The 10,731-nt window shown below is 42.9% G+C and overlaps 1 protein-coding gene across 2 annotated transcripts; it reads left to right on the plus strand.

Moving 5' to 3' along the window:
* The first annotated feature begins 289 nt into the window (after window positions 1-289).
* Window positions 290-3,997, plus strand: LOC110339322. 2 transcript variants are annotated; one of them, XM_040740912.1, is made up of 3 exons: window positions 290-358; window positions 1,746-2,446; window positions 2,875-3,997. In XM_040740912.1, exons 2-3 carry the CDS (start codon window positions 1,790-1,792, stop codon window positions 2,953-2,955), a joined length of 738 nt encoding a protein of 245 aa, XP_040596846.1. In that variant the 5' UTR covers window positions 290-358; window positions 1,746-1,789; the 3' UTR covers window positions 2,956-3,997. The 2 variants fall into 2 exon arrangements, with proteins under 2 accessions (XP_040596846.1, XP_040596845.1); XM_040740911.1 differs by lacking the exon at window positions 290-358 and adding an exon at window positions 998-1,506.
* The last annotated feature ends 6,734 nt before the right edge of the window (window positions 3,998-10,731 follow it).

Here is a 10,731-nt window from a genome sequence, read left to right on the forward strand (position 1 = left end):
TTTTATTTCTAGGCTTCACATGGTAGAATGACAAATTCATTTCCCACATGTTTTCTGTTTATCTCCACATGTGGGCCCTGATAAGCTTGTGACCAAATATATATACAAAACAAAAGACATGTAATAACGTTTTTCAATCTGTTTCCTGTTATTTCTTTTTCTATCACCCAGTGTTGGGTGTTGAAACCTGTATCTTTCAAAACCCTCTGTCAGTGGGCTTCACCTGAGCCTGCTTGGTTAAAATTGCATTCAATTTAGAATGTAAATTAAATCACTGGTAGCTATCCAGAAAGCTTCCTGGAACTTGGCCCACTATATAGAGGCCGTCCCTGAGACAGACTTCCTGAACAAGCAAAGGGTCAGATGGATGTTATCTATTTATACAGGTCTGGGTGGCAGGACATTGGGAAGCAAACTGAGGTTTCTTTGGTACTGATTAAATTCCATTTAGTTCCTGACACAAAGAGAACAACCCTGTCTACTGAAAACCCATTTAGCCTAGGACTAATCTGTGAACATGTACTAAGCCACCATCAGGCTTATGCCTTTAACACTTGGCAGGAGATTGGGGGCAACTCTGTGTACTTGGTAAATCATATAATTGTGGGACCAGAGTGAGGCTCTGGATGACTCCGGTAAAATGACTGGGTGTTGTCTCCATTGCTGAACGTGTGACAAACAAGAAGGGAAGATGTAAGGCTGATCACTCTCTCCACTATCAATATGGGGTTTCCAATATCATCACAAAGTTAGAGAGAATGTGGAATCTCTGAGTTTGAATTCAGCCTAATCTTTAGAGAGAGAAATGAGCCAACAGGTGCTATATAGAGAGCACATGTGTCGGTTAAACAAATAAAAATAAAGGAAGGAAGAAAGTAGGAAAGCAATAAGCTAGCCAGCAAGCAAGGAAAAATAAGAGACCTAACAAGAGAAAGTAGGAAAGCAAGGTAGGGAGAAAGAAAAAAGGAATGACAGCAATAGGGAGGAAAGCAGAAGAACCCTGGGAAGCAAGCTAAGAAGAGTCAAACCTCCTGATCAGGACAGCAGCAAGGGGAGGCCAGTTTACTCCTGGACGGCAGTCCAAAGAGGGCACCAGTCCCTTGTTGTGGCCAAGGTCCTGTTAGTTTTTAAGTTCCTTAGGAGTCTGGCATTTAGTTTTCTGCCCAATATAAAAAGAAGTCCTCAAGTGGATCCTCAGGGCTGGGGCCACAATGTGGGAGGGTCTGCTGGATATGAGAGGATAATGGGTGAAGAGACTGGTAGGGATGGATAGAGAAGACATTTTAAGGTCAAGTTTTTGAAGTAGAGCTTCCCTCACTTGGGAGAAACTAGTCATTATGGGAGAGACTGCTGACATCCAGAGTGAACTGGCCAAAAGGCTTCTGTGTTAACGATGAACTTTAGGTAGATACACCTGTGATTTTGTGCCCCATGGTCCCTTTCTCCTTGGTTAAAGACAGAGTGTACCAAGAAAAGAACAGAAGGCCTGGGATGTCTATAATCTGGGTGAGTTTCCTCTTCATTACCAGCCTTCCTGGGCTGACAGTCTTATTAACACAAGAGCTGTTTGTATGTTTATTCCACTGTTTATAAAACTTAGAGCCTGAGGAAACAGTATGACAGGCAGAGAGAAAGTGTTAGGTATTATCCCTGGTGCACAGGAAGTTTGGAACAAATTTGCAAATGCTGGGAAGACTTGAGTGAAACCTGAGGATTATGGAACTCTTCTATTTTCTTCCTCCTAGGTTGCCCAGTAGAGTACAGCACTTCAGTAGGATCACACCCAAGTATGCTTCTGCATCCACCAGTTCTCCAGAAAGATCCAGTCAATTCAAGAAACTTAAGGCCCCAGTTGCATCCAGATTTACAAGTGTCTTCAAATGCACACTTGGAAACAGGTTTCCAGATGCCTGATGATCCTGCAAGGAAATCAAGTCTGCATATGTCTCAAAGTCCCCTAATGCACTCAGGAGTTCCAATGCAACCAAGCCCCCCAAATCATCCATCCCATATAAGCAAACAGAGTCTTCAAAAATCACAAAGCCCTGTATTTCTTCAAGAAGAGCTACTACAAACAGCTTTCAAATGGCTCTTAGATCTAGAAAGCAGCCTATGTCCACAATTGGCCTCAGTACTATCACCAGAACCAAGACTCCCAGTACATCAAGGTAGCCCAACATTGGGAACCAGGTCAACACACCCTAATCACCAGATGCTCTCAAGCTCCTCAGTGAATTCTGCTTGCACGGGTTCCTTAGGCTCTATGTTTCCTTCCTATCAATATGGTGAAAAGAAAGTTTGCAATGCAGTTCCAAAGAAGCAATGGAAGGAATGCACTGTGTACACCAAGGAGCAAAAGCTACTCCTCCAAGAACATTTTGATCAATGCATGAACCCAAGCTTTGATCAATGCAAAGGACTGGCACTAATGGAGCAAGAGATCAAGGTCTGTATTGCTCTTGTCCCTTTCTCACTAAGCAAAACTAGCTGTGGTACCTGTACAATTATCAGAGTCCCATACCCTTAGTGATTCCTCAGTGCTTGGAGCAGCATGGGACAATTGTGGATAGTGGACCTATGTGTATCCATGGATGGGCCTGGTTATTCTTTTTCAATCTGGGTACCATTATGGAGCTACATTATCTTCTTGGCAGGGTCTCAGGGACCCAGACATAAGGGACCCTTGTAAAACCCCAGACACCCTAGCTAAGGATTCCCTAGTACTTTTGTGTCAGATCATAAAGCATTCTACCTTCCTGCCTTTTGTAGCCTCAGACATCTGTGTTTATATGGGTAGTTGCTAGAGACGTTTTCCATACAGCATGTTCAACTAGGCATACCAGTCTTCTTCTGACATCTTCTTTGTCTTTCCAGAACTGGTTTAAGAACCATTGTGCAAGGTACAAACTGAAGAAATCACAGATTATTCAAGAAGGGCAGCCAGAGAAACTCTAAAGCTGCTTCTCGGTCAAACAATCGCCATGGTAACATATCTGTCCTTGTCTCTGCCAATGTAGAGTCCAAGTCTCCAGGCAAATCCATTTGGGCTCCATTCCCCAACTCAACCACAGCCTGGAAGCATCACATCTGGGCACAGAGCAGTGTGCGATGCCGCTTTCCCTATTTTCTACCAGGTGTGATTTAGGAACATCCACAAGAACATCTCAAATTGCCATGGAATCAAGGAGGAGAAGTCAGCTGTCAGTGCATGAGAACAAGTGTTCATGTCTCCATCAATGTCCCTGTCACTGATAGTCCTGAGTGATCAGGCCTATCAGTAGTTAGCTATCTTCCTGAAACCAGCACCTCTAATAATTGCCTCAGCGATTCCCTCATCTTGATCAGGCTCTGGGGGAAATTCAGCATATGGGACTAGTTGGCCAAGAACCTACTACAGGAACCACTGGTCCATTTCTATCAAGAAAAGCTACAGAACCAGTTCAGTCAGTAACATTTCAAGACACAGCAGAGTCTGCTCTAGTGATAAAATCCAGTATGAGCCAAAGCTCTTGTACCTCTATTGCTAGCAGATTCAGCTGCAGCTTCAAGCTACCACCAAAGGTGAAGGCTGCAGCCACAGGCAACGCCCTACATGGAGATGATGCTCACAGCAACCTGCATTTCCTGACCACTTCTTGGTTTATGGCCTCTAGAAAATCAACATCTCCCTAGATAACGTATTATTTCCCAAGTGTGCTTTATCGAGGCCCACTCACCCAGAGACTATTTCTAAGAACTGTTTGGTTCTTGAGAAGACATTGCTATAAAAATTAGAGGTGGCATAGTAAAAAGGTATCTTTATACGAGTGGTTGTGGGTTGTTACCTTTTTAGTACTGAGGATTCACGGTGAAGTCCTGGCTTTTGTTAATACTCTTAACCTCCTTCATGTGGTTATTGGCTGCTTTTATAGCTCTGCTCCATTCATTGTTAACCTTTGGACATTAATGTTCCACTTTTATTTGGAAACCATGTAAATAAGGTCTTGGATCACTAGGACCAGCAGTTAAGTGACTAGAACTAGGTGATTTTCTTGCTGATCATATTGGACAGATCACATTTGTAGTAATTCTCCACAGAAACAAGGTTATTGTAATTCTCCAACAGCACATGGATATACAAAGTCCTCTGAGCAGAGTCCAGGCATTGCCACTCCTCCTGGGAGATGTTCACAGTCACATCCCTTAATGTCAGTAGACCCTGGGAGACATGTCCTGGAGAATCAGCCATTTCTTGTTTCTCTTCTTTGAGTTTCTCTTTCTGGAACAATACATGCCTTGCTGAATAGACAGCATCCTTAGCTTCTGTCTCCTCCCTCTTCATCTTCCAGGTCTCTTTGTTCTGCTGCACAGGTGAGCAGGTCTGGGTGATCAGTGAGCCCTCAAATTTGTAAGGCTTCTCTCCAGTGTGAATTCTGTGATGTACTTTAAGATTTGAGCACTGGATAAAGGATTTGTCTAAATGTTGCACTTGTAGGGTTTCTTGCCAGTATGTATTCTGCTTGAGGCACTATTGAAGCATTTCTCGCACTGGTGTTGTTTCTCTCCACTGCAGATTGGTCGTTTCAAAACACTGCATAAAGAGGTGAAATAGTCATCATATTCTCCCTGCCTGTGCTCTTTCTTTGCAGTGTAGACCCTCTGATCTTGAGTAATGCTGGAACACAAATGTAAAGATTTCTCACAGTCTTGACATTGGCAATGTTCTTCTCCAGTGTGCATGCTTTCATGTCTGTCTGGGTTTGATGAGTCAACAGAGGCATCCCTGTGACTCCTGCATGTGTAGTTATTAGAGGTTTCTGTAGTTTCACTTGTTGTATAAAGTGCACATGAGGAGGGGTCATGAAGCACTTTGCCAAGCTGACTGCACTGACAAGACTCCTTTTCAGTCTTCACATGCTGATGGACAGGGTCACTTATGCAATGGCTTTATAGACCATGTTGATGTAATTCTCCAACATCACAACAATGTACAAAGCCCTCTGAGCAGAGTTCAGGCATTGCCACTCCTCGTTTGAGCAGTCCACAATCACATCCCTGAATGTCAGCAGACCCTGGGAGGTTCCAGGGTCGCCGGGCTGTGGTTCCCGCCACTGCGCTGCTGATGTTGATTTTCCCAGGCCGCCCCTTGGGGCTCCAGTAGTCGAGGTGAATTTTCAAGTCACCCAGGTCTGCGGTACATGATTACCCAGCATGCAGGAGCACTTCCAGGGACCATTCATGCAGTGTCTCTTGGCTGGTTTTTATTGTGTGTAGTATATTGTATTTTGCTGAATTTTATTAATGACAGAAATGTGCCATTAAATTCAATTCTGTTTTAAATGTGTGTTACATATTTATTGAGATGGCCACTCCATGGTCCCGTTTTATCTACATTTTGAACACTGTGGCATTCACTAATGGTCTCAGGCTGCAATGCTCCCTAGACCCTGGGAGCAGGACTTGTGTTATAGATGGGTCAGTTGTGGCTGGATACTATACGATTACTTCATATCTGTATTTTGAATGGTTGACTTTTTCTGGAGTGGTCTCTATTTGTTTCAAAATGTTTGAGAGGTAATTGCTAAATTTTCTGGTGAGTATAAAGATTTAAATTGCAGTTAGTCATTCTACTGGTTTAGGAAAGTGGCAGCAATTCATTCTCCTAGGGTTCATGAACTCAGCAGCTTCAGGTCAATGGTTAGGTTTACAGTACCCAGGCAACAATTCCCTCCTATTTCCCAGACCTTACATCCAATTATGACTGTTTGGTTCACCTGAGATTTAAGAGTCACAGTTGCATCCATAGGGATGTCTGCCATGATTGTGTTATGTGACAACTATTCCTGAGGAGATGTGAACAAATGTTTCCTCACCCTAGGTAGGGGGAGATGACTAAAGTACAGGAATCACCAAAGGCTAGGTTGATTTGACAATGATTTCTCTTGGGAATATGCATCAAAGTATGGGTGAAAGGTTTTTTTAGAGGAGCACAAATCACTCAAATCCCAAAGATAGTTATGTTGCCTAAGCCTAGCTCATGACAGCTGAAAACATGGAGCACACTGCATAGCCCACAGGTAGTTCATGACAAGTTGGAGAATGTCCTGTAGCTGCAATTTTCTTTGTGCGACCAATCAGCTCACAGATAAAGACACGCAGACTTATTATTAATTATGAATGCTTGGCTTTAGCTTATGCTTGTCCCAACAACTCTTTTCAATTAACCTGTCTCTGTTCATCCGTGTTTTGCTTTTGGGGCTTTTTTAACTTCCGCATTTCCTCCACTTCTGAAATGTGTTTTTCTTCATTCTTCAGAGCCTAAGTTCCTACTACTACATATTCTCCCTGCCCAGAAGTCCTAGCTATACCTCCTCCCTTGCTATTGGCTGTTCAGCTTTTTATTAGACTGATGAAATAAGTGCCCAAGGCAGACAAATAAAACTACCACATATCTTTACATATTAAAAAATATTCTGCAACAGTGTCCTTTTGGTGACTCAGGTGGTTCCAACTTCTTCTAGGAATCTTGGCTGGTTTGGATGTCTCTGAGTGGTCCTTGCTTCTCCTATGTGCTTGGGGAGTGAGTGACCATAGTGAATCTGGTCAGTTTCAGCAACTTAAGGAGCTATTGAGACATCTGTTTACTGAGCTCAAGGACATTACCTATAGGCTTGGAACTTTCACCTCTCCTTCAAATACCCAACTCTTCCATTCCTCTCCCCCTTGTTTTGTGAGATAGGGTCTCACTGTACGTCTCTGACATGCCTGGAACTGGATACTTAAACCTGTGGAAGACATCTTTACATAGTTAAATATTCCACAACAGTGTACTTTCCTGGTTCTCAGGTATTTCCTGCTGCTTCCAGGGAGCATGTATGTATACAGTTCTCACTGTATAGCTCTGGCTGCCAAGGAATAGGATATGTCAGGCAGGAAAGCCTCAAACTCAACAGAAATGGTCTTCATATTGTCATGAAAGTCATGCACCCCCACTCTGGTCACCTCCCTTTCTAATTCCCGGTGGGCATCCTGTTGTCTCACTTCACATTTCACATTCTCTGCCATGAGTTTCCCTCAGGATACAAGGTTTCCATCTGGAACAGTAGTTCTCAGCCTTCCTAATGCTGCAATACTGTTACCATTTCTCATGTTTTGGAGAACCCCAACCATAAAATTCATTTTGTTGCTGCTTCATAAGTGTCAATTTGCTGCTGTCCTGAATTATAACATAAATACCTTTGTTTTCTGATGGTCTTAGTTGACCCCCATCAAATTGTCATTTGACCCCCCCAAAAGGCCAGAACCCATGAGTGAGAACTGTGTTACAGGAATGAGTATTTAAAAGCTAAGCATTGCTAAGATCAGTGATTTCACTACTGAGATTTCACTACTGAGTAGGACTGTTGACTGCTTTTCTCCCTCGGCAGCTTGCATGGTACCTGTCAATACTTTGCAAACCAGTTCTCAGGGAGAAGGTATTCAGGTCAGACCCAGCTCCATTCCTCTAAATCCCATGTCCAAGTGTGTAGCATAGCGTGACTGTAATCCCTGGAGTCAGGCAGTGGAAACCAGAGGATCAGAAATTCAAGACTCATCAGTTTGATATGGGCCTGCAAGGGACTCTCTCAAACATGCATTCCAAGTTGTAATTTTTTAAATGCCCACTTAAAAAGTATTCTTGTGTCTTGAGAGATGACTAAGTGCATTTTTGCAGAAAAGAAGCAAAAGGAAAAAAAGCAACTAATAGAAAGCAAACAGCTTCTTCTCCATCCATGGGATCAGGTAAATCATGGCCTGTATCTGGGCCTGTGTTCCAGTGCCTGGGGACTGAATGGGGACTGCCATTGAGTCTCACCTCCCAGGGGAGCCTACACCCAGATTCCTGGTCTTCTCCACCCAAGGAACCAGGCAATTGAGGGACTGTTTCTCGGCTGGCATTCCATTAACTGGGGACTGGCTGGGGACTGCCATTGAGCCTCCACTCCCTGCAGGACCCTACACACACCAGATTCCTGGTTGTCTTCTCAACCCATGGGACACGGTAATTTGGGGCTTGTTTCTGGACCTGCATTTCAGTGCCTGGGAACCACCACTGAGGGTCCCCTCCAGAAAGGAACATACACACCCAAGATTCCTGGTCTTCTCCACATGTGGGACCAGGCAATTTGGGGGAATTGCTCTGCCTCACCCTCTCTCCGATTTCCTGGCCTGGGGACCACAGCCAGGTTGACTCACCCCCTGATGACCAAGTGATCAGGAGCCTGCAAAGAGAGCCAGTAAATTCTACCCACACTCAGGGCAAAGGACAGAGGACAGAGAGAAGAGGCCAGAGAGTATTGCATTTGCTTGCATCCACTGAAAGGGAAGCCTAGTCACCAAACCACCAGGAGAGGAAGAGGCTCTTTCAAACACACACTGGAAGAACTGATACGAAAGAGACAATATAAGAACACACTCAGCAACAGAAACACAAACATGACAGAGATTCTACAATAGCAAGACCTGAATGCCCCAATGAAGATGAAGCAGAAGGGAATGACCTTAAAAACAACTTCAAGAAAATGATAGAGGCCCTCAAAGAGGATATGAGAAATTCCATTAAATAAATGGAAGATAAAACAAAGGAAAAATCCAGCAAATGCAAGAAAGGGAGGAGAACAGGAAACCAAAATTACAAGAATCATTTCAAACAGTGCAAGGGTTGAAAGCTGACATGTAGATAATAAAAGAACACAGTCTGAAGGAATGCTGGAAATAGAAAAACTGGGGAAATGGTCAGGTACTATCGATACAAGCTTTACCAACAGAATACAAGAGAGGTAAGAGAGAATCTCAGGAGTTGAAGATACACTAGGAGAAATGGAGTCATCAACCAAAGAAAATATTAAGTCCAACAAATCCTTAACACAAAACATCCAGGAAATATGGGACACTGTGAAAAGACCAAACCTAGATAATAGGTATAGAAGAAGGAGAAGAAAACCACCTCAAAGGGTCAGAAAACATATTCAACAAAATCATAGAAGAAAACTTTCCCAACCTTAAGGAAGACATGCCAATGAAGGCACAAGAAGCTTAAATAACACCAAATAGAGTGGACCACAAAAAAGTCCCCTCGCCACATACTAATCAAGACCCCAAATATACAGAATAAAGAAAGAATATTAAGAGCAGCTAAGGAAAAATGCCAAGTAACATATAAAGTCAAACCTATCAGAATTACACCTGACATCTCCATGGAAACTCTGAAAGCCAGAAGGTCCTGGATAGATACTCTACCAACACTAAGAGACCATGGATGCCAGCCCAGACTACTATACCCGGCAAAGCTCTCAATCACTATAGATGGAGAAAACAAGATATTCCATGACAAAACTAGATTCAAGCAATACGTATCCACTAACCCAGCCCTACAGACAGTTTTTGAAGGGAAACTCCAACCCAAGGAAGTTAACTACAACCAGAAAAACATAGGCATTAGAGAATCCCTCTCTACCAACAGCCAAAAGAATAAAGGGGTGAAATTCCACACATAATTCCACCACCAACAACCATTCCAAATCAAAGAAGAATGACCAATCAATGGTCATTAATATCTCTCAACATTAATGGCCTTAACTCACCCATAAAAAGACACAGGCTAGCAGAATGGATTCAAAGACAGAAACCATCTTTCTGCTGCATACAAGAAACACACCTCAACCTCAAAGACAGACATTACCTGAGAGTTAAAGGTTGGGAAAAAATTTCCAATCAAATGGACCCAAGAAACAAGCAGGGGTAGCAATCCTAATATCTAACAAATTAGACTTTAAAATAAAATCAATCAAAAGAGATGAAGGAGGTCATTACATACTCATCACAGGCGAAATCCACCAAGATGAAGTGTCTATCCTGAACATCTATGCCCCAAATACAAAGGCATCCACATTCGTAAAACAAATATTACTAAAACTTAAATGACATATAAAGCCCCACACAGTTATAGTGGGAGATTTCAACACACCACTCTCATCACTAGACAGGAATACCAGACAGAAACTCAACAAAGAAGCAAAGGGTCTAATAGACATAATGACCCAACTGGGATTAACAGACATCTATAGAACATTTCATGCACATAAAAAAGAATAAACTTTCTTCTCACCACCACATGGAACCTTCTCAAAAATCGACCACATACTTGGCACCATATCCAACCTCAGCAGCTTCAAAAAAATTGGAATAACTCCATGCATCTTATCAGACCACCATGCTTTAAAGTTAGAATTCAACAACACAAATTGCAGAAAACCTACAAACCCATGGAAATTGAATAATGTTCAACTGCAACATTCCTGAGTCAAAGAAGAAATAAAAAAAGAAATCACTAGAGTTCACAATGGTGCCTGATCTGTCTTCTAACCTATGATTCCCTCTTTCCCCTATTCTACCACCCTATTCAATGTTCCTGTTCCCCCATGACCTACTGTCTCTTCCTCTTCTCCCCCTCTCTTATTCCCGGCTCCCACTCTCCCCACCCCTCACCGTTTTCCCCATATATTCAGAGGATCTTGCCTCATTCCTCTTCTCTTGGGTACTATGCATATCTTTTAGGTTCCCAGACTCTGTGTCAGTGGAAGTACAGACTGGCACTCTCCTGATCCATGTTTAAAATCCATATATGAGTGAGTATATACCATGTTTGTCTTTTTGTGACTGGGTAACCTCACTCAGGATGGTTTCCTCCATTGCTATCCATTTACCTGTGAA

The sequence above is a fragment of the Mesocricetus auratus genome, unplaced genomic scaffold (assembly GCF_017639785.1).
Source record: "Mesocricetus auratus isolate SY011 unplaced genomic scaffold, BCM_Maur_2.0 contig_5028_pilon_obj, whole genome shotgun sequence".
Lineage (NCBI taxonomy): Eukaryota > Metazoa > Chordata > Mammalia > Rodentia > Cricetidae > Mesocricetus > Mesocricetus auratus.